The 27,587-nt window shown below is 41.2% G+C and overlaps 1 protein-coding gene across 1 annotated transcript in view; it reads left to right on the top strand.

Moving 5' to 3' along the window:
- Positions 1–25,238, top strand: part of AFAP1L1 (actin filament associated protein 1 like 1) — an 85,977-nt gene extending 60,739 nt beyond the window's left edge. Inside the window, exons 6-18 of the mRNA XM_056574779.1 lie at positions 1,281–1,492; positions 2,109–2,288; positions 5,883–5,963; positions 6,830–6,920; positions 7,204–7,356; positions 8,290–8,501; positions 9,809–9,954; positions 10,055–10,121; positions 10,267–10,381; positions 19,929–20,093; positions 20,951–21,129; positions 21,625–21,744; positions 23,547–25,238. Of these exons, the coding sequence (XP_056430754.1) occupies positions 1,281–1,492; positions 2,109–2,288; positions 5,883–5,963; positions 6,830–6,920; positions 7,204–7,356; positions 8,290–8,501; positions 9,809–9,954; positions 10,055–10,121; positions 10,267–10,381; positions 19,929–20,093; positions 20,951–21,129; positions 21,625–21,744; positions 23,547–23,570 (1,745 nt within the window). The 3' untranslated portion in view covers positions 23,571–25,238. The remainder of the gene's footprint in view (positions 1–1,280; positions 1,493–2,108; positions 2,289–5,882; positions 5,964–6,829; positions 6,921–7,203; positions 7,357–8,289; positions 8,502–9,808; positions 9,955–10,054; positions 10,122–10,266; positions 10,382–19,928; positions 20,094–20,950; positions 21,130–21,624; positions 21,745–23,546) is intronic.
- The last annotated feature ends 2,349 nt before the right edge of the window (positions 25,239–27,587 follow it).

Here is a 27,587-nt window from a genome sequence, read left to right as displayed (position 1 = left end):
GATTGCAAGGGGTCTGACTGGTGGGACTCCCACTATCTCAGGAACAGGGGCCCGAGTCTTGGAACAGAGTTATGATTGCCATTCCATTCATTGTCTGTGGAGCTGTAGAAAATAACCAAGTGTCCGTGGGCTGGAGGCTAGAGAGTGATGAGGTGCCTGGGGAAAAGCTGAGCTGTGGGTCACCTAGAGTACTGCGGACCCCAAAAGATAACACCTTTGTAGGCAGGCACTTTCCCTTCAAATCATTACATCCCTGGAGCTTCAAAAGGCATATACCCATGGGTACTGATGGTCAGTTATAAATATAAATATATATATATATATATATATATGTGTGTGTGTCCCAAACAAACGGCCTCCTTGAAGTGTCTGTTCACACGTCACCTCACTAATGTTGACACCTGCAGTCCCTGTGCTATTTAAACACAATCCATATAAGAAAAATTATTTATTTCCAACTACACATAGAGATAGATTTTTTTTTTTTTAAAACAAGCTTGTCGTTCCCTGGTTGTGAATCTAAGTGTATGCTGTTGAGATATATATCATATAAAATTTCTTCTGGTTAACGGGGTACTCCACTGGAAAAAAAAAAATTCTAAATCAACTGGTGCCAGAAAGTTAAACAGATTTGTAAATTACTTCTATTTAAAAAAACATAATCCTTCCAGTACTTATCAGCTGGTATGCTCCACAGGAAGTTCTTTTCTTTTTGACTTTCCTTTCTGTCTGACCAAAGTGCTCTCTACTGACACCTTTGTCTATTTTAGGAACTGTCCAGAGTAGAAGCAAATCCTCATAGCAAACCTCTCCTGCTCTAGACAGTTCCTGATATGGACAGAGGAGTCAGCAGAGAGCACTGTGGTCAGACAGAAAGGAAATTCAAAAAGAAAATAACTTCCTGTGGATCATACAGCAGCTGATAAGTATTGGAAGGATTAAGATTTTTAAATAGAAGTAATTTACAAATCTGTTTCACTTTCTGGCACCAGTTGATTTTTTACATTTCTTTTCCAGGTGACTACCCCTTTAACGTATCTATCTTTTGATGTGACAAGTCTTAAGATAGGATTAATGGCAACTTAGTGATAGCTGAGCTAAAAGTAGAGTGCATGCCACTGAGAAAGGCATTGAGAGCCCTTTGTATAATGATCAGTGACGGTCCTAGTTAAAGTCCCAGCTCAATGTTATCTTCTCAAAAGTATCCATAAAATACAAGATGGATCACATTATCATTATTTTGACTGTTGTGTGTTATAATACAGTTTATTTTTATTTAGATAATGAATCTGATGGACTTAGCAGTTCCTATGAGTCTTATGATGAAGAAGATGAGGAGGGTAAAGCTCAGCGTCAAATGCACCAATGGCCGTCCCAGGAGGCCTCCTTGCATCTGGTTAGAGACAGCAGAATCTGCGCTTTCCTCCTGCGAAAGAAACGCTTTGGCCAGTGGGCCAAGCAGCTTACACTCATAAAAGACAACAAGTTATTGGTAAGAGAAATAAAAACTTCCACTCACTCTTGCAAAGTACAGTCCTGGAGTCAAGAAAGAATAAAACAAATAGACTGATATTGTAAGAGTAGGAAGGAAGGAAGGAGGATATTCTCTATTGCATCCCTCGGTATCAAAATATTGTGGCAGCCAGATAGGATTTCCTGTATCCACATTTTACTGGCCACTTTCATGGAAATAAACTATAACCGTGAGCTAGTTGTGTTGGGGAGGTCAGTGAACAGCCCTGGTTACTCTACAGGCCCACAGCTGAGAAGATCTACCGTAAATTGTGGAGTCAGTGTTTCTGCCTGAAACTCTATAAATCAAACTCACTATTTGTATTGGCTAAAAGCTATTACTTCTTAGTTTATGCTTCTACGATAACATTGTGTCAATAACACATGCAATGCATTTGTGGGGGAACATATAGGTATCTGAGAGTAAAACAATTTAATATACAGTACGTTAAAATTTGGCCCCGGACAATATGACAGGTCACCACCATGGTCAGAATAGAAGCAGAAGACTAAGAAGAAGTTTATTTATGACTCTTTGTATCTGTATCCTTATTACGTATCCTTATTAGGGATTTCTGGTATGTTTCTGCTCACAGTGTTACAAGAGTTCCAAAGACCAGCAACCTCACTTGGAGATGCCCTTGCCCCTGTGCGGTGTCACTTATGTTCCCAAGGATGGAAGACGTAAGAAACATGAGCTGCGATTCTGTCTACCTAATTCTGAGCTGCTTGTATTGGCGGTCCAGAGTCGAGAACAAGCTGAAGAATGGATGAGGGTAAGGGCAATGATATATATAGATTATTAGGTATAGTGGCACTATTGTTATAAAGTAGTCAGGATCACTGGGCTGCGATACCTCTATCTCAGTGGGAGACCGAAGTCCTGAGTATGCGGGTCTGGTGGTGCTGGGAACCAGAAAGAACTTAGTCACTAAATACCAATAGCATAGAAGAGACACGGATACCTGCACTCATCAAAAGGCTTCAGTTGGCCGACTCCACTTCAAAAGCTTACACGGACATCACCGGTTCCAGACCAAATGCAGGGTGCTCTCTGAGTGCCCTGTATCAGGTCTGGAATCAGTGATGTTCGTGTGAGCAGTTGAAGCAGAGTAGGCCGACTGGAGCCCATCGGTGAGTGTGGGTAACCGTGTTTCTTCTATGCTATTGGTATATATAGATTAGTTGCCACATATATAAAAAGGCCCCATTTATTATTACCCCATAATATCCCAAGTGACAACATATTCTACAGTGATTACAGAGAATACACTGGCCCTATATTCAACAGGGAACACAACCTAATTTCTCTACCTCAAGACACACATGCATATACCCAAATATGAGGGACCCTCTGCAGGCAGACACTTTCCCTTCAAACCATTACATAGTCATCCCTGGAGCTCCATGGTTACAGATGTTCAGTTACAGTCATGGCCGTAAATGTTGGCACCCCTGAAATTTTTCTAGAAAATGAAGTATTTCTCACAGAAAAGGATTGCAGTAACACAAGTTTTGCTATACACATGTTTATTCCCTTTGTACGTTTTGGAGCTGAACCAAAAAAGGGAGGAAAAAAAGCAAATTGTACATAATATCACACCAAACTCCAAAAATGGGCTGGACAAAATTATTGGCACCCTTTCAAAATGGTGGAAAAATAAGATTGTTTCAAGCATGTGATGCGCCTTTAAACTCACCTGGGGCAAGTAAGAAGTCCACTTAGTCTTTGCATTGTGTGTCTGTATGTGCCACACTAAGAATGGACAACAGAAAGAGGAAAAGAGAACTGTCTGAGGACTTGAGAACCAAAATTTGGAAAAATATCAACAATCTTAAGGTTACAAGTCCATCTCTAGAGATCTAGATTTGCCTTTGTCCACAGTGCGCAACATTATCAAGAACTTTGCAACCCATGGCACTGTAGCTAATCTCCCTGGGCGTGGATGGAAGAGAAAATTTAATGAAAGGTGTCAACGCAGGATAGTCTGGATGGTGGATAAGCAGCCCCAAACAAGTTCCAGAGATATTCAAGTTGTCCTGCAGGCTCAGGGAGCATCAGTGTCAGTGCAAACTATCCATCAACATTTAAATAAAATGAAATGCTATGGCAGGAGACCCAGGAGGACCCCACTGCTGACACAAAGACATAAAAAAGCAAGACTACATTTTGCCAAATGAACTTGAGTAAGCCAAAATCCTTCTGGGAAAATGTCTTGTGGACAGATGAAACCAAGATAGGGCTTCTTGGTAAAGCACATCATTCTACTTTTTACCGAAAACCGAATGAGGCCTACAAAAAAAAAAAGAACACAGTACCTACTGTGAAATATGGTGGAGGTTCAATTATGTTTTGGGGTTGTTTTGCTGCCTCTGGCACTGGATGCATTGAATGTGTGCAAGGCTTCATGAAATCTGAAGATTACCAACGGATTTTGGGTCGCACTTTACAGCCCAGTTTCAGAAAGCTGAGTTTGCGTCCGAGATCTTGGGTCTTCCAACAGGACAATGACCCCAAACATACATCAAAAAGCACCCAGAAATGGATGGTAACAAAGCACTGGAGAGTCCTGAAGTGACCAGCAATGAGTCCAGATCTAAATCCCATCGAACACCTGTGGAGAGATCTTAAAATTGCTGTTGGGAAAAGGCGCCCTTCCAATAAGATAGATCTGGAGCAGTTTGCAAAGGAAGAATGGTCTAACATTCCGGCTGAGAGGTGTAAGAATCTTGTTGATGGTTATAGGAAGTGACTGATTATTTTGCGACCAATAATTTTGTCCAGCCCTTTTTTGGAGTTTGGTGTCACATTATGTCCAATTTCCAATACACACAAAGGGAATAAACATGTGTATAGCAAAACATGTGTTATTGCAATCCTTTTCTGTGAGAAATACTTAATTTTCTAGAAAAATTTCAAGGTGACCAACATTTACGGCCATGACTGTATATATAGCCAGAGTCAGGGGACAGATAATATGTATAGTGCAATATTAACTTTGGGGCTGGAACTACATGATATGTATAGTGTATGGTTTACACCAGGGATGGAAAACTATATCATATTGATATTAAAGGACTTTTGAATGTGGGTTTTTCCTGCAGGGATATATGTTTTTTTATGGATAGAGTGAACTTTTTCTTGTCTATTGTGCAATTCTGTAAATAAATTATGGAACAATATGGGTACATTCCGTTCACATAACTCAGTGAGAATCTCCGCTCACAGAATTTCACGAGCAGAAATTCCATCTGGTGGCTGCCGCCAAAATAATTTTCGGGTAGGACCGCGTGGCCCTGCGCCATCACCATTGTCAGCAATGCAGGGCCTGCAGACTTCCGCGCAAAGAATGAACATGTTCTTTCTTTGCGCGGATGAATTTCAGCGGGGGAATTGTCCATGTGAACAGGTCTCGCGGAAGACCCATTCACACTGATGTTAATGTTCACTGTGCGGAATTCTGTTCCACGGGAATTACGCAGTGTGAACATACCTTATTTGGTCCTTGTGATTTCATGAATGGTTGGAGTAGTGGGTTGTAGGTTTTTATTTTTTTACTACCTAAAATATCAGTGGTTCAAATAGTAGAATATTGGTGTTGATACATGGTGTTGAATGGATCAAAAAGACTTGGCAGATGTTTAGGATGCAAGAAATATCTAATTGGGAAATGAGTATTCATGACAGATGTTTGAAACTAGGTAACATGGCTCCAATGAGTGGATACAACCTCCTGATCTTGCAACCTGCGTTTTCACCAAAACCATTTGTCTCACCATTCCTATGCAAACTGGACTAAGTGCTTCATGGATTACCTTTTTCTCTCCACTACCCCCTATTTATTTCTCTAGTTTAGTTTATTGTTGTTACCCTTCATTCCAAATGTATTTTATAGTGGTGGTCCACTGACCATTTGGTGTTGTACACTAGGGTACCTTCTGTAACCGCCACTCTATCTAATACAGTGTTTCTCAAGCGCGGTCCTTAAGCACCCCCAACAGGTCATGTTATCAGGATTTCAGGTATCACCACAGATCAGATATAACTGACCATAATTATATCAACTGTGAAAGACTAAGGAAATCCAGAAAACATGACCTATTGGGGGTGCTTGAGGATCGCGCTTGAGAAACACTGCTTTAATACCTATAGAGTGTCTGCCTTGTCTAGGCAGTATGATTTTTCATACACTTATTGCTTTCTTCTGCTACAGTTTCTGTTGATTCTTTACCTTGTTATAAATTTGTTTTTAAATACTGCATTACTACGTCAAGTGTTGCAAGAAAATTACTATGTATGCTATGATACACTTATATAGTAACCTATGATCAGAATGCAGTAATTTATATATACTTCTGTCTGAATATAGGTCATCCGAGAGGCCAGCAACCCAAACACAGTGCAGCCATTGGCATCCCCAGCACTAAGGCATAAACTAGACCTGGACAAGGTGAGAACGCCCTTTTTATCACGTTCCAGCCTCATACCTGCCAGCTGGCCTTGTTTAATTGGCTATTCTCATTTATGCTTTACAAACGGGGGTAGTGATCCTGTAAACAGCTTTTGGGCACATAGGGACTTGTTCTATATTCTCCAAAGTTTTTGGTTAAATCCACACACAGAACAGGTATAGTCACCTCACCACTTGAATATCTAGCTAGGAGCGCACAAGTTCAGATCCAATAGGAAGACCAGAAAATGTCAAGAAGGGTACAGCTTAATGTGTTTTGTTATGTTACCCCCTTAGTTATAAGTATGATGCTGATGACTAAGGAGTAACCCACCAAAACACGTCAAACTGTATCTTCTTGATTCAGATGGGTGTATTCCCGGTTTAATTCTCAATAAAGGAAGAATTTTATGGATTTCTGGAGCACTGGGCTTCTTCTTTTGTCTTCATGCACCATAGGATGTATTTACCTTATTTAAGACAGCTATAAATTGCAGCTGGTTGAATTAGTAAGACACGGGCCTAAAGTACTTTCCAGGTTTATGTAAAGCTCTAATTCATAATCTTAAAGCAACGATGATGCATATCTTTTTGTCATACATTGAATAAACTGAAAGAGGTTTTCTGAGCTAGTAAAAATATTGCTTAAGGGAAAGGGAAGGTAGTGGAAATAATTTACACTCACCCCTCCACTTACTTCTGGCCCACAGAGAGGTGAAAATATATTTTTTTTGTTTGTTTTTTCCTACCATCTCCTGACCCCTGGAGTAACACTTTAATATAACACCAGAAAACCACTTTAATATACAGTAGTGACAAACATTGACAATTACAGGTTAATAACCTGTCCCCTTACTTGTCGGCAGAGACTATCTCATGACAAAACATCTGATTCAGACAGTGCTGCCAATGGTGAAAACAGCTCCCCAAGCAGTGGGAAAGAGAACAGGGACAATGGTGAGTGTTCTTTTCCTTTCTTTAATATTAAACCTTTCCAAAGTTTACTTTATTTTGGATGCATAAAATTAAATTATTCTATTATTATTATTACCATTTATGAAATATACTCGTTTACAGGTCATATACTATATAAAAGGTGTGAGCTCATTTTAAATACAAAGTTGCCAATTGTTATTATGTTTCAGTGTATAGGTAATTATATTATAGAGGGACTGAGCCCACTAATGCCCAGTGTTCCCTATAGAGAACATTAACAACAAACATTCATTGTTGTCTGCAGCAAAGTGTCGCAGGACAGGCCTGGCAGAACTGAAAGGTTCTATGAGCCGAGCTGCAGGGAAGAAAATTACAAGGATAATAAGTTTCTCTAAAAAGAAGCAGTCACCCGAGGAGCAGCATACCTCTTCTACAGATGAAGACGTCCCCTGCTGCGGTAAGTGGCAGTATACCAATAAGCAGTACAGACTTGTATTTTATCACATCTTATGTAATGGACATCTATTGTCTACTTGTGTATGATGGACCTGTACATAGAATGACATAGTATGCCAATGTTTAGATTTTATCTAACCGTGGTCTCGTGATATAAACCTTCTATACCATAGGAGAAAATTAGGGAAAAAGATAACAAGAAACAATATCAGACCTCTAGATTAGTTAGAATATTAAATGTATTATTAAATGTTGACTGCAAGTATACGCAGATCCATATTAGAGATTCGGGAGATGTACAAAAGGTGAAACTGAACCGCAGGGCCTTTGTGAGTGAAAAACAGCTCAAATTGTCTATAAAATACTTGAAAAATTTAATGAGAAAATAAAACTCTAAAAATATATTGGAAGAGATTTATCAAAACCTGTGCAGAGGAAAAGTTAACCAGTTGCCCATTGCAACCAATCAGATTGTTTCTTTAATTTTTCAAAGGCCTTTTTAAAAAAATAAAATAAGAAAGCTGGTTGTTTTGGGCAAGTTGACAACTTTTTCTCTGCGCAGGTTTTGATAAATCTCCCCCATTGTCTCTTTCAATTTTAAGAGGTCTGATATTGTTGTGTGTCAAACATTGTTCAAATTTACTCGTGTAGAAATTGACCTGCTGTAAGAATACGCAGCATTTTGGTGTTTTGGAGAAACACAGTGGAAATATTGTAGATTTTGGTGCAGAAATGCTGCTTTTTAACCACTGGTAAGAATCTGCAGCATTTCCATTGCGTGTGCCCATACCCATACAGTCCAGCTGTATGATTTTAATACGATTAGGGAATTGGCTATTTTATATTGTCTTTTGGTTCATAGAAATGATGAAATATGCAACTGATAAATGTAAATGTCATTCCAGGTTCTTAAATTTTCTTTTTTCTGCCCTAGGCTTCCTAAACGTATATGTGAATCAGTGCTGGAAGGAGCGCTGGTGCCGCTTAAATGGACAGACCCTCTATTTTCACAAGAACCGCAATGATCTCCGGACTCATGTTAATTCTATTGCATTGCGTGGTTGCGAAGTATCACCAGGATTTGGGCCTCAGAATCCGTTTGCTTTCCGAATATTACGTCAAAATCAAGAAATCTCTGTGTTAGAGGTATGCTCCTATTTTGTACTTTTATATTTTTAATTGCAATATTTGTAGTAAACATAACACAACATTTATAAGAATGTAATAATATCTATAAACCTCATAACAAAAGATGTTTATATACACAGTGCTGAATTACAATAAAGGTCTCCCCAGCTCCAGTCTCCTATGAACAATGCACAGTGCTGAATATAGTCACCTAAAACACTGCCTTTTGTGAAAACTGCAGCAATAAAAAAAAAAAGTGATTTTACCGCATTGTGTGAATATATATTTCCTAAAGGGATCTTGTCATCAGTTTCATTCTCCCTGAACCATGTGCAGCAAGAGACATAAACGGGCACCCTTAGTACAATGGTGGATCATTCACTCTGCAGCATTTGACAGGAATTACAGTTATAAAACCAGCCAGGAACTGGGCTTCGAGTCATCATTGTGGTCCCAGGCAGCTTCACCCATCCCCAGCAGCCATAATAGATAGATCTCATTCTATATGTAAATAGGGATCACAGGATAGGCGATAAATGTGTGACTGTGGAGGTAGGGATAACTGAGACCCCCCATATGCGATCTCAAAAATGAAGAAATGTATCTCCGGTGCTCCCATAAACAGTGCATGGGGTGCGTGCCGACCCCTTTAAACCTTGCGACAATGTCTCTGTAAGGTCCTACATTTTTTGGGATTTCCTGGTACCTACCCAGATGTATTTGCCACTGCAAGGCAAAGCTATAGCAAGTGCAAAGATAACAGTCACACTAGGCCTTAGGTACCTGAGGGCACCCAAAACGCTCTGCCACATATGAAAATACCAGTATTATGAATGAATGGCATATGGGATTTCAGGCCACCTTTTGCCATTCTGCATTAGGGTTGCAGTGTAAAGGCCCCTATACTCACTAGACAATAGTCAGATGAGACCACCAATTTCAGCAGGACTGGACAACTATCTAACGTATATGGGGGACTCCTGTCTCACTTTCAACACATGATGTTGGAGGAGAAAAGTCCCCAATCCTTTTGTTCTTGGAGGCAGCACCTTACACCTCCTTTCTCTATATAGAACATATGAATGCTCAGCCAAGCCAATGTTCATGTGTATGGAGGGATGAGGGGAGAGCTGTCTGAAAACCATCAAATGTATAATGTACAGATGAGAACGTTCACTAAAACATACATTGCCAGCTATGTAAATTCTAGAGCATTGTAATAATTTCATACACTGTTCCCCACCATAGAGTTTGTTACAATACCATTATACTATACGTTACATGTACTGTAAGTGTTTTATGTTTTACTATTTATGCTTTTACAGGCCAGCAGTTCTGAAGAAATGGGTCGATGGCTGGGTCTACTACTTGCTCAAACAGGATCCAAAACCAGGCCCGAGGCCCTGCACTATGATTATGTAGATGTGGAAACAATAGCCAACATAGTGACTGCCGTCCGTCATTCTTTCATGTGAGTTGAAGGGAGAAATACAAATAAAAAAGGTGTATGCTAAAAGTGTATGACTATTGTATTTGTAAAACTAACTATATTCTGATCCTTTTTTTTTCAGGTGGGCAAAATCCTCACACAGTGGCAGCAGTGACTCCCGAGTCTATGATGATGTAGCTTATGAAAAGGTATACACTGGGCCGAGTTGTTGAGTCTTAATACAGTACATTGTTTTCTATTGAATACCTTGCACAATTATTTTTTAGTTGATTGTATTCTCTATAGTGACCAGTAGTGGGAGCCAATGTTCTTTATCTCATGCACTATTTTTAGATTGAAGATCCAAAACGCACACAAGGAGGAACACAAGTGAAGCGCCATGCCTCCTCTTGTAGTGAGAAATCACGCAGGTTGGATCCTGAAGTTAAAGTCAAACGCCATGCTTCAAGTAAGCACTGTACTATAAAGCGTCAATGTGTTTTGCTGCGTTTTTTTTACTGCACTGAATTTTTCTAAAAAACATTATTGTTATATAATCAGTTTATAGCTTAGGGAATTGATCATGTTCTTTGGAGAGACAGCTTAGTAAACTGATTTAGTACTATGGACATCCCAAGTGGTTCTTCTATATGTATTTTTAGTGTACATTCACTAAGTGGTTAATCGCACTATGGAAAGAGGAAAGTCTGGGTGGATTCTGCTTGCATCAGTCTCTCACCGATATCAATGGCATTTCACTGCACAGTTCATATGGCAGAAATCTCGCAGTCTGGATTCTGCCAAAAAAATGAACACATTTTTTTCTTTTGACAAAATTCTACAGTGAAATTGGTGATTTTCCTACCTTTAGTGATGGAAAATATAGATTTTATTAAAGACAGGAGGCGAACATTATGCATTTCTTTCTTTACTTAAATTAGTAGCAGTAAACAAAGAGTTAATAGGCACTTAAAGAAAAAAGTTGAAACATACAATAAGTCCAACGTAGAACCCACAATGGTACGTCCAATTAGATATAACAGTCACTCAGGTAAAACCATTCCTCTTTCTTTGCTGTAGTATCCATACGTAATAGGAGAAACTGAAGAAAAAGTCACTAATGGTAAACAACAGTAACTAAGCTAGTAGATTGAAGAACATTGAAGAAAAATGAATCATGTCTTTCAAACGTATATGAAGAAAAACTCTATGCTGGTAAGCAGCTGAAAAGCTGGTCTAGGATCCAGTAGGAGATGAAGATGATCCGGAAAGGATAAAGTTCTTATACAGTGAAGGGGATGGGTAAATAAGGGTGGAATAATGTTCCCCTCCTGTCTTTAATAAAATATATATTTTCTGTCTATAAAGGTTGGAAAATCCCCAATTTTATTACAAGACCAGAGGCTTCACATTATGCATGTTCAAAATGTATTCTTTAAATAGAGTTATAATATAACATTCATTAAAATTAAGTCATGCAAACATGTGGATCAGGTCTAAAATAAAACGTCTTAAAAGTTGATTCAGAAGACCAATTGGCCACTTTAAGGATATCAGCCAAAGATCCTCCTGATTGACTAACTTTGGTGCGCTTCTAGTTGAGTGAGCACCAAAAATAGATCTTGCTAAAGTGGGAGAAGAAACCAGAAGGTGAGGCTTACAAAAATAAATGAGAAGTTGAGAAGATGAATCATTTCTAAGAGGTTGAGTTCTAAGTCCGTATGCTTTTAAACTACACAAAGATTTTCCTGATGAGGATAAGACTGATCGAATATTTGTCTTGGTGTGTCTGTGAATTTGGAATATGACTCCTTGCGGGGTAAATTGTCTTTGAGATATGTCCAGAGCTCGAACATTGGATACTCTCTTAAGAGAAATAAGGCATAGTAACATGGTAAGTTTAAAAGAGAGTAATTTAAGAGGGAGATGCTCATTTTCTCCCCAAGAATTAATTAGATCAAGTACCAACGTTACATCCCAAGTAGAATGGTATTTGGGCAATGGAGGTCTTCTAAACTTTATAACTTTCATTAATTTGCATATCATAGGATGTTTTCCTACGGGTAATGCTTGAATTGGAGTATGGTAGAAGGATATGGCGGAACGGTATACATTAATGGTACGATAAGCTTTTCCTTTGACAAAAGATTCAGATAAAAAGTTGATGACATGAGCTATAGATGCTTGTACGGGATCCAGAGCCCGTTGTATGCACCAATCAAACCATATTTTCCAGGCTGATCTGTAAGCAGATCTGGTACCTGGGGCCCATGCATCTGTAAGTATATCTCTAGCTGATTGTGAAATTTGGATATCAAATTCTGTTGGCCCTATATGTGCCAGACTATCAGAGATAGAAGACCTGACATTATGAGAGGATGAGGATTCCCCGAAGGATCTGGAAGAATGGAATTATGAAATTGGAGAATTCATGGGAAGTCTATAGACATCTCTAGAGCTTGAGTAAACCATGTCTGAGTTGGCCATAATGGGGTTATCAGAACTATGGTTGATTTCTGTAACTTGGTAAGGAGTAAGACTCTCAGAATCAATGCGAATGGGGGAAATGCATAAAGTGGTCCCGGAGGCCAAAATTGTAGGAGGGCATCCACTCTTTGAGACTCCGGATCGGGACACCAGCTGAAATAAAGAGGAAGCTGGCGGTTGAGAGGTGATTCAAAAATATCTAATTGAAGAGGGCCCCAAAGTTGATTGATTTGAGAAAAAAATCTAAGGATCTAGTCTCCAATCGCTGGAATCTGCTAAGAAGTGGGAGTTCCAGTCTGCTACTGAGTTGGAGAGTCCTGGTAAGTATTCTAACTTCAGAATGATGTTCTTGTCCAAGCAGAAAGGCCAAAAAATGTTGGCTATATTGGCTAATATTTCTGATTTGGTACCTCCTAATTGATTCACATATTGAACCGTGGAAATATTGTCCATGCAAAGGAGGATACAACAATGAAATCTATCCTTCGCAAAACTCTTCAGAGCGAAAGACCATGCTAAGAGCTCCAGACAGTTGATATGGAGAGTGGATTCTTCTGCGGACCACTTCTTGCCTGAGGAAAGTGGACCACAACAAGCACCCCAACCGAGACGGCATCTTATTCTGTTATGAGATCCGAAATGGTATGAAAAATAGTTTTTCCATTCCAAGCATGAATATGGTGTAACCACCATAAAACTTCCTCTCTTGTTTCCGGAGTAAAAGTGATCTTGTCTAAGAAGGTTAATCTGTTCCTGAGGTTTTGTGCTTTTAGACGCTGAAGAGCTCTGTAGTGGAGAGGAGCTGGAAAATGGCCTGAATAGAGGCTGAGAGTAGGCCCACTATGTGGGCAATCGTCCTTAGAGATATTAATTGTTTGTTCAAAACGCATCTCCTTCCGAATTAACCTCCCTTTTTGGGGAGGTAGACTTAGAATGGATGACTGAGTGTTGACCAGAAAGACTAAGAACTCTAATTCCTTTGAAGGTGTTAGGATAGATTTTTCATAATTGATCAGGAACCCTAGATTCGAGAGAAGGGTTAGAGTCCAATGTATGTGGAGTTGTATTATATGGTAAGATTGGGCCATAATAAGGATGTTGTCTTGATAAATTATGAGACACACTCCTCAAGTCCTCAAGATTGCTACTGCTTGTTTTATTAGTTTTGTAAAATACCATGGGGTTGAAGATAGGTCGAAGGCTGGTAAATTGCCATTTTTGATCCTTCCATAAAAATTGGAGGTATGGTTGTGACATGGGGTGCATAGACACCGTGAGGTAGGCCTCTTTGAGGTCTATCTTGGCTAACCAATTGCCTTGTAACAACAGATCTTTCAATAAGTGTATACCTTCCATCTTGAAATGGCGGTAGAGTATAAAATTGTTGAGGTTTCTCAAATGTATAACTGGTCTGTGACCACCGTCCTTCTTTTCACCAAAAATAGGTTGCTTTGAAAACCTGGTGAATTTAATGGGACTTGTACTATTGCGCCTTTGGAACATAGTTCCGTAATTTCTTTTTGAATGAGACCTCGATCTTTTTGAGAAAAAAATATTGGATGTGGACTTTGTATCTGTACCAGAGGGGATAGAAATTCTATTTGGTATCCCATCACAGTGTTCAGAATCCATGAGTCTGAAGTGATCGTAGCCCAAACGGGGATAAAATGGTATTTGAGAAGAAAATGTAAGAATATTGCTTACCTGCAGAGGGTCTGTGACCTCTGGCTTTCCATGGATGTCCTCTTGTGGGGAAAAAGGGGGTTGATGGATTGGAGGTGGTGGGTAGAGAGGACCTAATTGGTCTGAATGGAGGAGGGGCTCTAAAGGATTGAGAGTCATGGGATTGTTGGCCCTGGAAAAAACACGACTATGAAAAACCTTTTTTAGTGATGTTTGGGCTTTATCAGGTGAGGAGAAAAGCCCTACATATTTATTTATCTCATTGATAAAGGAGTCACCAAAGAGAAATACTTCCATTGAAGAAGGAGAGACAGTGGAGGCTAAATGAACAAGTTGCGGGTCCAGCTTCATTAAGATTAACCTTTTACGTTCCATGCACAGAGTGGCATAGGTCTAGGGCATTCGGATTTTATCTTGCTCCTGGCCACTTTAGCAAGAGGCTTTTTGACCCCATAGATTCTCGTATTTAGCTACTTGAGGGTGAGGAACCAACTCACCCAATCTCTGGTGTTTGATGTTACCCGAATCAAGATAAAGGGTTCCTGCGCTGTCCAAAATGATCCTCAATATGTTAAAAAATTTTGTGAATTTTTAATCTATCAGGATCGGTAATATTGAAGTGTCTTTTTTGGGATGATTTTTACAACTTCAAACCTTGCGCCATGTGAGAGGTTGAATCCTCGGCTGGCCAGAATAGGTCAGACGGTGTAGATGGACCTTTATTAGGAGAAACATGGGGGTTAGATTGAGACATAGCCAAAGCTATAGATTCGGTGATAGTGTCTTGTATGGAGGACATGGCGGACCGAACCGCCATCTGGACAGACTTGCTGATAAACTGGTCAACCATTGACTGTAGGAGACCCTCTTCCACAAGTTCATAAGACTGAGGATCTGCCATCTTGTTGGCTTTTTCACTAGCCATAATGAAAATATATATATGAAGATAGTATAGGAAAATTAATGTAGATAAATGAAATAAATGTAAAAATATGCATACAAAAAGGAAGGTTGAAGCAGCACTCGTGATCAAAAAATGTATGCGTTTAGCGCACTTTTTGATCAAAACATGTCCCCGATCTACCACGCGGAGGTGGCCTCTTATCGGATGGGACCCCCCAACATGATTCCTTTTTGTATACTTTGTATTTGCCACAGCAGTGTGCACCCGTGTATTAAGTAGTTGTGCAGGCCATTTTTCTTTTTTGTGCTTTTGCTTTGCAAGTTAGGGGGAGTGGCACCCTCTGTAGCCCCGCACCACTCCCTGTTTGACAGGAGGTTTTTAAATTGATAGTGGATCCTGCATGTCACCCAGTCAGAGGCCATATGCCCAGCAGAGGTGAGTGGATTAAGCATGTTAGGGTCCCATCCGACAAGAGACAACCTCTGCGTGGTGGATGGGGGACACGTTTTGATCAAAAAGTGCGCTAAGTGCCTCCATTTTTTGACCAAGAGTGCTGCTCCAACCTTCCTTTTTGTATACTTTGTATTTGCCACAGCAGTGTGCAGCCGTGTATTAGGTATTGTCACGATGCCGGCTGGCAGGAGGTGGAACCTCTGTGCCAGAGAGGGATTGGCGTGGACCGTGCTAGTGGACCGGTTCTAAGTCACTACTGGTTTTCACCAGAGCCCGCCGCAAAGCGGGATGGACTTGCTGCGGCGGTAGTGACCAGGTCGTATCCACTAGCAACGGCTCAACCTCTCTGGCTGCTGAAGATAGGCGCGGTACAAGGGAGTAGACAGAAGCAAGGTCGGACGTAGCAGAAGGTCGGGGGCAGGCGGCAAGGTTCGTAGTCAGGGTGGATAGCAGTAGTACTGGTACACAGGCTTTGGACACACAAAACGCTTTCACTGGCACAAGGCAACAAGATCCGGCAAGGAAGTGCATGGGAGGAGGTCAGATAAAGGCAGGGAGCAGATGGAAGCCAATTAAGCTAATTGGGCCAGGCACCAATCATTGGTGCACTGGCCCTTTAAGTCTCAGGGAGCTGGCGCGCGCGCGCCCTAGAGAGAGGAGCCGCGCGCGCCAGCACATGACAGCAGGGGACGGGAACGGGTAAGTGACCTGGGATGCGATTCGCGAGCGGGCGCGTCCCGCTGTGCGAATCGCATCCCCGACGGCCATGACAGTGCAGCGCTCCCGGTCAGCGGGACCGACCGGGGCGCTGCGGAGAGAGACGCCGTACGCGCTCCGGGGAGGAGCGGGGACCCGGAGCGCTAGGCGTAACAGTACCCCCCCCCTTAGGTCTCCCCTTCTCTTTGTCCGGTAACTGCCTCCCCTGGGATGAGGACACCGGGAAAGGATGGAGGGATTCCTCAACGGCAGGCAGTACAGCAGGAGTGGGAATGGGGAGGGAGGGCAGAGGGCGAGGCCTGGCACGGGGCAGTGTGACACCAGGACGAGGGCCATGAGGAGGCACCGAGGCTTGCCTGACTGGACTGGGAGGGGGGGAGAGGCACTTCTTAAGGCGGGCAGAGTCCATAACGACCTTAGGGAGACCGGATACAGGAGGAACCACAGGGTCACGGCAGGGAGTACTGGTAACCGGTTTAAGGCAGTCCTTGAAGCAAGAGGTACCCCAGCTCTTGATCTCCCCTGTGGACCAATCCAGGGTTGGGGAATGGTGTAGAAGCCAGGGTAGTCCAAGGAGAACTTCAGAAGTGCAATTGGGGAGGACCAAAAACTCAATTTTCTCATGATGAGGTCCGATGCACATTAGGAGGGGCTTCGTGCGGAAACGCACGGTGCAATCCAACCTGGCTCCGTTGACCGCGGAAATGTGGAGTGGCTTGACAAGACGGGTCACCGGGATGCGGAATTTATTCACCAAGGACTCCCGAATAAAATTCCCAGAGGCACCAGAGTCCAGGCAGGCCACGGCTGAGAGGGAAGAGCTGGCTGAAGAAGAAATCCGTACAGGCACCGTGAGACGTGGAGAAGCAGACTTAGAGCCAAGAGACGCCACACCCACGTGAGCTGGGTGCGTGCGTACGTTTCCCAGGCGTGGAGGACGGATAGGGCAATCCACCAAGAAATGCTCGGTACTGGCACAGTACAGACAAAGATTCTCTTCCTTACGGTGATTCCTCTCTTCCAGGGTCAGGCGAGACCGATCCACTTGCATGGCCTCCTCGGCGGGAGGCCTAGGCGCAGATTGCAATGGAGACTGTGGGAGAGGTGTCCAGAGATCTAAGTCTTTTTCCTGGCGGAGCTCTTGATGCCTCTCAGAAAAACGCATGTCAATGCGAGTGGCTAGATGAATGAGTTCATGCAGGTTGGTAGGAGTATCTCGTGCGGCCAGAACATCTTTAATGTTGCTGGATAGGCCTTTTTTAAAGGTCGCGCAGAGGGCCTCATTATTCCAGGAAAGTTCAGAAGCAAGAGTACGGAATTGTATGGCGTACTCGCCAACGGAAGAATTACCCTGGACCAGGTTCAACAGGGCAGTCTCAGCAGAAGAGGCTCGGGCAGGTTCCTCAAAGACACTTCGAATTTCCGAGAAGAAAGAGTGTACAGAGGCAGTGACGGGGTCATTGCGGTCCCAGAGCGGTGTGGCCCATGACAGGGCTTTTCCAGACAGAAGGCTGACTACGAAAGCCACCTTAGACCTTTCAGTAGGAAACTGATCCGACATCATCTCCAAATGCAGGGAACATTGCGAAAGAAAGCCACGGCAAAACTTAGAGTCCCCATTAAATTTGTCCGGCAAGGACAGGCGGAGGCTAGGAGTGGCCACTCGCTGCGGAAGAGGTGCAGGAGCTGGCGGAGGAGATGGTTGCTGCTGCTGTAGCTGAGACTGAATCTGCTGTAGCTGCGACTGGAGTTGCTGAGTCATGGTGGTCAAGTACGACAGCTGGTGATCTTGTTGGGCAATCTGTCGGGCTTGCTGGGCGACCAGTGTGGGGAGGTCGGCAACAACAGGCAGAGGAACTTCAGCGGGATCCATGGCCGGATCTACTGTCACGATGCCGGCTGGCAGGAGGTGGATCCTCTGTGCCAGAGAGGGATTGGCGTGGACCGTGCTAGTGGACCGGTTCTAAGTCACTACTGGTTTTCACCAGAGCCCGCCGCAAAGCGGGATGGACTTGCTGCGGCGGTAGTGACCAGGTCGTATCCACTAGCAACGGCTCAACCTCTCTGGCTGCTGAAGATAGGCGCGGTACAAGGGAGTAGACAGAAGCAAGGTCGGACGTAGCAGAAGGTCGGGGGCAGGCGGCAAGGTTCGTAGTCAGGGTGGATAGCAGTAGTACTGGTACACAGGCTTTGGACACACAAAATGCTTTCACTGGCACAAGGCAACAAGATCCGGCAAGGAAGTGCATGGGAGGAGGTCAGATAAAGGCAGGGAGCAGATGGAAGCCAATTAAGCTAATTGGGCCAGGCACCAATCATTGGTGCACTGGCCCTTTAAGTCTCAGGGAGCTGGCGCGCGCGCGCCCTAGAGAGCGGAGCCGCGCGCGCCAGCACATGACAGCAGGGGACGGGAACGGGTAAGTGACCTGGGATGCGATTCGCGAGCGGGCGCGTCCCGCTGTGCGAATCGCATCCCCGACTGCCATGACAGTGCAGCGCTCCCGCTCAGCGGGACCGACCGGGGCGCTGCGGAGAGAGAGACGCCGTACGCGCTCCGGGGAGGAGCGGGGACCCGGAGCGCTAGGCGTAACAGGTATTTGTGTCTTTTTTTGTGTTTTTGCTTAAAAAATATATATATATATATATATATATATATATATATATATATATATATATATATATATGTATATATATATATATATATATATATATATATATATATATGTATATATATGTATATGTAAATAATGTCAAATAAATATCTATGAAATATAAATTAATAAATATTAATAAAACTGAAATAAATTAATTATAATTAATCACCACACAATAAGTTAATAATGAATTAATATAAATTAATATATATTCTGACAGGAAATGTATATAGGAATTAACTAAATAATTAAATAATAATTAGATAATTAATAGTAATATTAACTAAGCATAAATTAATGAAACAGTTAGACCACCATACATTAACTTTCAGGTAATGCATAGATAGGAGATATTGTATATGTATCACTGTTAGTATTATGTCTGATAGTGCTCATCTGCACCCTCTCCTGTCTGATAGTATTCCACTGTGCTCTCTCCTGTCTGATAAGACTTCTCTGTGCTCTCTCCTGTCTGATAGTATTCCTCTGTGCTCTCTCCTGTATGATAAGGACAGGAGAAAGCAGAGGAGTCCTATCAGACAGGAGAGAGCAGAGAGGAGTACTATCAGAAAGGAGAGAGCACAGAGGAGTGCTATCAGACAGGAGAGAGCACAGAGGAGTACTATCAGACAGGAGAGAGCACAGAGGAGTGCTAGCCCACCCTCACTTACTGGACTTTGTCTGTGCCTGTGCTTCAGCTTGGACAAAGCCATGATTTTATAAGCCATGATTTCCATATAAGGGAAATAAAAGTTTCTTATGAAGTATATTAGAAAGATTAATGTTTTGCCAGGATGTACAATATATAAAAAGTTTTTGAAACTGACAATCCTCATTTAAATTCCATGTAAAATATGCACAGATTCCAGGTAGTGTTGATTTTACAAGCACAATTCCGCTAAAATAACTTAAAGCAGAGATTCCAATGTGAACAGGCCCTTACTCAACACACTCCTGGCTTCATTACCCACAACCATCTCCACCATAATTGCTATGGGGAGAAAAGGCAGCATAAAGAGCAAGTAACAAAAATACTTCATGATAAAAGAATAACCATCAATGTGTCATTGCTTGCCTCTATGGTAAATGCAGCCCTATATAAGTTATCTCTTTTATAGATGCCAACCAGTATAAATATGGTAAAACCAGAGCAGAGGAGGACGCACGTAAGTTCGTGAAAGAGAAAGAACGTCTGGAAAAGGAGAAAGAAGTGATCAGAAACAAGCTGGTAGCACTGAGGAAAGAAAGAAGAGAGCTGAAGGAATTGTTAAAAAATAGCACAGGTAAAATAAGTAAAATGTGACACGAGGCTTTATTTGTATATATCCCAATTGTATTTGTTACAAAAGATCCACAGTATGTTAAAATATGCATAACTTTCCTCTGCTTTTATTTCTTGAGTCAAAGGAACCCATACTAGTGCTAAAAATGTATTGTTCTATTGGCAGTGCACGTGAATGGATTATTTTATATTCAGGTCACATGCTGAGGAGAATAAGGCTAATCGGTGTGCTGACCTGATAGTCTCAGCTGTGCACTTCTGCCATTGGTTCTATTTAAACTCCACATGGGCATTGCTATAGTGTAAACATGTCGTATTCGCAATAGAAGCACACTACAGAAGGATAATATTAGTGACCTTTATAAAACCATACAGTTAGTGACCTTTATAAAACCATTCTAAAGGTCTAGACCAAGAGTACTCAACTAGTTTTAGTAAGGATTCACTCGTCCAGATCTGTCATTAGGGGAAGGTCCGAGTTAAATGCCAAGGCCTGGTTCACACCTAGTGGCTGCACTTCCATACTAGAACACGACACTGCTTGATACAGAACATTATTATTACCCTTATATTATGTCAAATGGTAAAATGAGCAGTGTGGAGTATATAAATCTACAGTCCCCAGTATGACCTGCATATTTTCAGACACTGTGCCCCTAAATATAATACTGCCACATCTGGCCAGTGTTCAGCTATTCTGTTGTATCCGTGTCTCCCTCCTCGAGAGGTCCATCCTCTCACTGGGTACCCCTTCCCTAGACATGCTGTACGTTGACTCGTGTCTCGAATTGCCTTGCGTTACCATTTGTCTTCTCTGTAAAGACATATATTTTACTTACATTCACTCTTTGTGTTCAGGGAAGCAGCAGCAGGACCTAGAAAAAAGGTTGACCTTATTAGAAGAACAGTGTAAGGACAACGAAAAGGGCCGTGTAGATTTGGAGCTGCAACTTACAGAAGTGAAGGAAAATCTGAAGAAGTCACTAGCTGGAGGTCCATCACTGGGGTTGTCAGTGACAGGAAAAGCAGAAAATACAGTAAGTATTTTTAGTGTTACACTTCATAAAGGATAACCAAAAGGGGAAGACGTAGCATACATGCAACAGTAGGTACCACCATAAAAATTATTTGCTACTGTCTATTATATTGTATTCAATATGATTTCATGGATCACAATGGTAGACAGTCACAAATACATAAGGGGATGCTTTAGGATGAATTACTGGAGAGCTATAGTTGGAAAGCCATTGGTTTGTATAGGGAGAAGCCATTGGTTTGTATAGGGTGTTTGGGGGGGATCACACAGCACATGAATATGCCAGACTCCTATTTCACAGTGCCTAAAGCACACTACAGTGAAAGTTTAGAAGCAATGCAGCATATTTTGAAATAAGTTACTAAAATATAGGTCTTAAGAGGTTCTCCACAGTGTAAGTTGTTTCGACTATTGCTATAAATAACCCATTCCTATTCTAAACCTCAACTTCTGAATTCTGACAACGTGATGAACATTTACTTTTTTACTTCTGCAGCCACCAAAAACCCAACAAGAAAGTGATCGTCCTGTGCCTGTCAACAGTGCGGCTGAGTTGAAACATAGGTCCCCATCCATAGTGACAACCAGCAAAGGGAAGGTGCTCCAAAAGGCCAAGGTAAGTTATGTTTAACCTTCAATGTAGTTATGAGGTACATAAGGAAGTGTTCCCTAAAAAACCTGGAATGTCCCTTAGCACCAAATGGACGTAAGTGCAGCCAAGCATATAAGTCATGGAAAAAAGAAACCAATGCACCTGACTTGATTTTCCTGTAACGTTCTGAACTCATTGAGATAGTATTGTTTTACTATAGAATGTAGAGTGAATTTTGTTTTCAGACCCTTTCCCCTTTTATCACATTTTATGTTGCCCCTTGTGCTAAAATAAATAAATAAAAAAAGGTTTTCCCCCATCATTCTGCACACAATACCACATAATGACAATGATTTAGAATGTTCCAAATTTTGCCTAATTTATTGAAAAGGAAAAACTAAAATATTCTATTGACATAAGTATTCAGACCCTTTACTCAGTACTTAGTTAAAGCACCTTTGACAGCCTTCAGTCTTCCTGGGTATGATGCCACAAGGTTTACACATATGGAATTGAGGATTTTCGGCCATTATTATCTGCAGATCCTCTCAAGTTCTGTCAGGTTTGATGTGGACTGTAGACTGACAGCCATTTTCTAGCTCCTGGGCTCTGGCTAGGCCACTCAAAGTTGTCCCTAAGCCACTACTGTGTTGTCTTTTCTGTGTGTTTAGGTCAGGGCTCAAGTCCTGCAGGAATGCATGGGAACTGAGTTCCGGCACTTTTTACACAACAGGAACACCATTCCCATTAGCAGGAGTCCTATAGAACTAGCCCTTGAGTGGAAATTGAGCGAGTTCCCTCACTTTTTTTCCCCAGGGCTTGACCCCTGGTTTAGGTCAATGTCTGAAAGTTAACCTTCGGCCCAGTCTGAGGGTCACAGCACTCTGGATCAGGTTTTCATTAAGAATATATCTGTACTTTGCTCCATTTAGCTTTCCCTCAAGCCTAACCAGTCTCCCTGTCCCAAGCACTGAATATTACCCCACAGCATGATGCTGCCACCACCATGCTTCACTGTAGGGATGGTATTGGTCAGCTGATGACAAGTTTCTTCCAGACTTGACACTTAAAATTGAGGCTAGAAAAGTCATCTTGAGTTTAATTATAGTCGGAGCGTTTAGTCACCATTGGGTTCTTTGTCACAATTTGTCACAATTTACCAAGGCCCTTCTCCCTTCTTTAATTAGTTTGGTGGGACAGCCAGCGCAAGGTAGACACTTGGTTGTTCCAAACTTCTTCTATTTAAGGATTACTGAGGCCACTGTGCTCTTGGGAACTTTCAGTGCAGCAGAAATTTTTTGTACCCTTCTCATTACCTCTAAGCTCTCTAGGCGGTTCTTTGGTTTTTGTTCTGATATACATTGTCAGCTGTGAGACCCTATATATACAGGGCTGTGTCTTTCCAAATCATGTCCACTCATGTCTGCTGAATTTACCATAAGTGACTCCAATCAAGGTAAAGAAACATATCAGAGATGATCAGCGGAAATGGGAGGAGCCAGAGATGAATTTCAAGTGTCATAGCAAAGGGTCTTAACACTCTTGTCCATGAAATTTAAGTTTTTTCTTTTTTAACATTTAAATGTCTAAAATGTTGTTTTTACTTTGTAATTATGAGGTATTGATTGCAGAACGGTGGCAAAAGCTTTTTTTGTTTTGTTTTGTTATATAAGCACACGGCCTCAACATAACAAAATGTGAAAAAGGTTAAAGGGTCTAAAGACTTTCTGAATGCATTGTCTGGTGATCAAAAGGACCAATATACTAAAATCACTGTTCACTGAACTATATAGTGTTATCCTAATGTTCTTTTTTGTCTATCTCAGGAGTGGGAAATGAAGAAATCCTAAAGCACAATTATCTTCCGTATGGAGAATCGTTCTGGTGAACATGAAGCCATTGGTCAAATGCATGTGTCTTATCAGAGTAAAAGTACAGTACAGAGATGGATAAAGGAAATAATAAACACTGGGCTGGCAGGATGAGAAGTGGATTCGGTGTCATGTTAATTCCTCTGGATGTATAAAATCAGTTCTCACATTAGAACTGGCCTAAATGTAAAAGATATATATATATATATATATATATATATATATATATATATATATATATATATATATATAGAAAGACTTCATTTTGTTAAACTACAGTCATTGAACCATCAACTTATCATATTACAGTCAAGTGACGCAAGTTGTGGCATGGAAATGTCTACCCTTAATGGTCAAAGCAAGTGAATCTGGATTTTGAGAGATGAACACCTAAAAATCAATATTAACTGTACTAAGAAATAGGACTGTGCTCTGGATACAGGACATTGCCTGTCTACTGTGAATGTCTAACAGTGTTCTCAGAATGTACCGACTATACTTGTCTACTGGAAATGGTCACTTAAATAAGAAGTGGAAGGATGGAAGCGGCATAATGGGTAGTTCCTCATTGTTTTCTTTATCTATATACAACTCTTAACAAACAATACTAATATCATTGCAAGAGCAACCTGTCCATAGACAGATATAGAGATGAAAATATCATATTCAATGACAGATTCTCCTAACAAATAATGGCATTGTCATTTTACACGGCATCTACAAACTGACCCAATCTCCATTTATATCAGGAAATAAATAAAGATAATCCTTCGTGGTGACATGTCTCACTTTTTTGTCAAGTGCTGTATGAGACATCTACATATATGGTTTTATCTCTTTATTGTACAATTCACATGCCTCTGAAAATGTATTGGAAAAGATTGTTGCTGTTTTTATTTTTTCAATGTGTCTTAGTAAAATGGCAGCTGTATATACTATTGACACCATTGTCAGAGAATTCTCATTACATATTGTTATACCATATCACTAGGATATGCCATAATTGTCTGATCAGTGGGCTTCAGATGTTTATGGGATTCCCTGGATCTGAAGTACAAAGGGACCTAGGTCTCTTTAGCTTATCCCCTGCATGGCACCACTCCCCGTCACCCTCTGTGCAATAAAGTGCATCAACACCCTGTTGACGTGACTGGGTCTCTGTTTTAGTTCCATATATAGTAGGTGGCTGGGAGAGATGGTATGCCAGATACATCTATAAGGAAGCCAAAGTGCCTACCTTACGGTTTGGCCCTTTCTTTCTAAGGAGAAGTTGGGATCTCAGAAAGTGGGTCTTCAATGTTTAAAATACTGCTCTAAAATGGCATGTCCTAGTAATTTGGCATCACCTTCTATGGTAGAAAATCTGCTTTAACTTGTACCAGTTTATATAAAATCCATGATGTATATGATTTTGAATATGTTTTCTGTCTCAAGAAATATCTCTTATGAGGTCAAAATCTCAAGGGATATGGTGACCCTTGAGTCGTGATGAAGGACTGGGAAAGTGCTAAGATTCCTGTTTATAAAGTATAATATAATGTGAAAGAGCCCTCATCTTTTCTGCATATTGTGCCACTAGTGTACAAAGAGCTGTATGCACTTTACGAATCTTCCAAATGTTTTTCAATAAAAGGACAATGTACAGAATTCCTCCATGCTTTAGTTTTTTTTTTTTTATTTCATTTTATTCTCAGTCCTATCTATACAGGCCATATAATGGGTTATTGAATTTTGGAGGGATTAAAATTTAAATGCAAATGGCTATTCTCCACTTTACTGAAACAATTGAATAATTTATTATTTCAACATTTACACTGCAATGATGATTGGCGATCTTGTTCACCACACTGAGGGCCCATGCACACTGAAAAAAATTCAGCGAGGAATTTCCTCAATAAATTTACTCAGCAAATCCACATCCCTGGAAATTGGTGCTTATTTTGTGTGGAATGCGGATCTGCATTGGAAGTTTTTCTACTGTGGTGTCCACGATGTGTTAGTAAGAATATCTGATCACTTTGTGACGCCATGGCACCGTTATCCTATACACGGTCTGAGGTTGGGGACAGCTTCTCCTGGGCCAGACACGGGGAATAAATGAACACACCGACGTCAGGTTACGGATAACTGTCTTTACTGAGCTGGGTGCAGATTGTAATACACATACAGCTAGCTTTAGGTAAGAGAGTGCAGTGTAACCCCTTGGAAGCCCTGTTGCCTTGCTGGGACTTGTGGTGCTTACACCAAACAGATTAATACTGACTTGTGAGACGGAAGATTGAATCCTGGTAGCTAGGGTCCTGTCAAGGTACTGAAGACCTTTCCGCAGAGGCATGAATTTCCTCCTTGCGAGTAATCCTTGCAGGATGACTAGTTGAGAGATTACATTTAATTTTGTCGCAATGCAACATATTTTTAAAATAAAAACTAGGAAAAGAAAAAAAATTATAATTTGTGAAAATATATATGTATAGAAATATATAACTAGATAGATAGAGAGAAATATCTCGATGTTAATAAATTTAATAAAATAGTCTATATATATATATATATATATATTCATATATACATATATATTCATATATATAAATATATACACACACGTATATGGATATACATGCATACATATAGATAGATGTATTAAAATGAGTATGCATATGTAATTTGTCCTTACCTGAAATTTCCATTTCCTGGAGTCCATAGGCGGCACACAATGGGTTGAAGATTCTTCTGACCCGGAATTAGAAGAACCCACCTAGAAGTGTATATAATGCAGAGAGCAAGGTTATCAATTAAATAATTAAACAATCAACTGATCGGCCCCAGCTGTACCCTATGATATATAATTCCCATAAAATAGAGTACACTTGTATTGTATGCAGCAATAAGGAATTTATTAGGGTGGGATATAAGTTGTGCCGCCTACGGACTCCAAGAAATTGTAATTTCAGGTAAGGACAAATTTCCCACTTCCTGATCGTCCTACGGTGGCACACAATGGGATTTGCAAAGCGATTCCAAAAAGAAGGAAGAAGAGAGGGAACTATTGGTCACCAGTTCCACTAATTATACTCGTACCAAAGGCCGATCCCTCAGAGGCAGAGATGTCTAACCGATAATGCTTTATGAATGTTTTAGGCGAGGCCCAGGTTGCTGCTTGGCAAATCTGATCTATTGCCATGTAGCATTTCTCTGCCCATGAAGCTGTTGTTGTGTGTGTAGAATGAGCTCTGAGGCCTAGCGGAGAAGTTGAAACTTCTACTTCATAGCAGAAGGCTTCTGATATTCTGAGGGATGCCCTCCTCTCTAGATATGTTAGTACGGCTCTTCTGACATCTAAGAGATGAAGATCCCTTTCTTGTCCTTCCTAAAGTACTGGTAAGATCAATTCTTGATTCATGTTCTGAGACGATGGAACCTTGGGGAGAAACCGTGGCATTGTCCTGAAAATTACAACATTGGGTAATAATCTAAGATAGGTTCCCTGCAGGACAATGCTTGTAATTCACTAATGCGCCTGGCTGATGTAATAGCTATTAGAAAAACGGTTTGGAGAGAAAGCAACTTCAATGATATTGATTCCATAGGTTCAAAAGGTTCTCCGCACAATTTTCTTAATACCAGCGGAAGGTCCAATGACGGCAAAGGATGACAGTAAGGTGGACGAAGCTTCTTCAGAGCTCTAAAGAACCTGGAAACAATTGCTGAACCTGAAAAAAGGCCCTTTAGCTCGGCATTAATGGCTGTCACCTGAACTTTCAGTGTGTTGGGTTTGAGACCCTTGTCGAACCACTCCTGAAGTAAAAGTAAGAGCATAGCAGTCTCTGATGGGTTCAAGTTTTTTCTCGAGCCCCAACCTGAATAAAGGTGCCAGACCCTTGCATATACCTTCATGGTTGCTGGTTTCCTGGAGGCCAAAAGAGTGTTGATGACTTTGTCAGCAAATCCTTGATCATTTAAGTGTTGCCGTTCAAGTTCCATGCAGCCAGGCTCAGA

The sequence above is a fragment of the Hyla sarda genome, chromosome 4 (assembly GCF_029499605.1).
Source record: "Hyla sarda isolate aHylSar1 chromosome 4, aHylSar1.hap1, whole genome shotgun sequence".
NCBI classification, from domain to species: Eukaryota; Metazoa; Chordata; class Amphibia; order Anura; family Hylidae; genus Hyla; species Hyla sarda.
The sequence above is the reverse complement of the archived record's forward strand: the minus strand, read 5'-3'. Positions and strand labels throughout refer to the sequence as shown.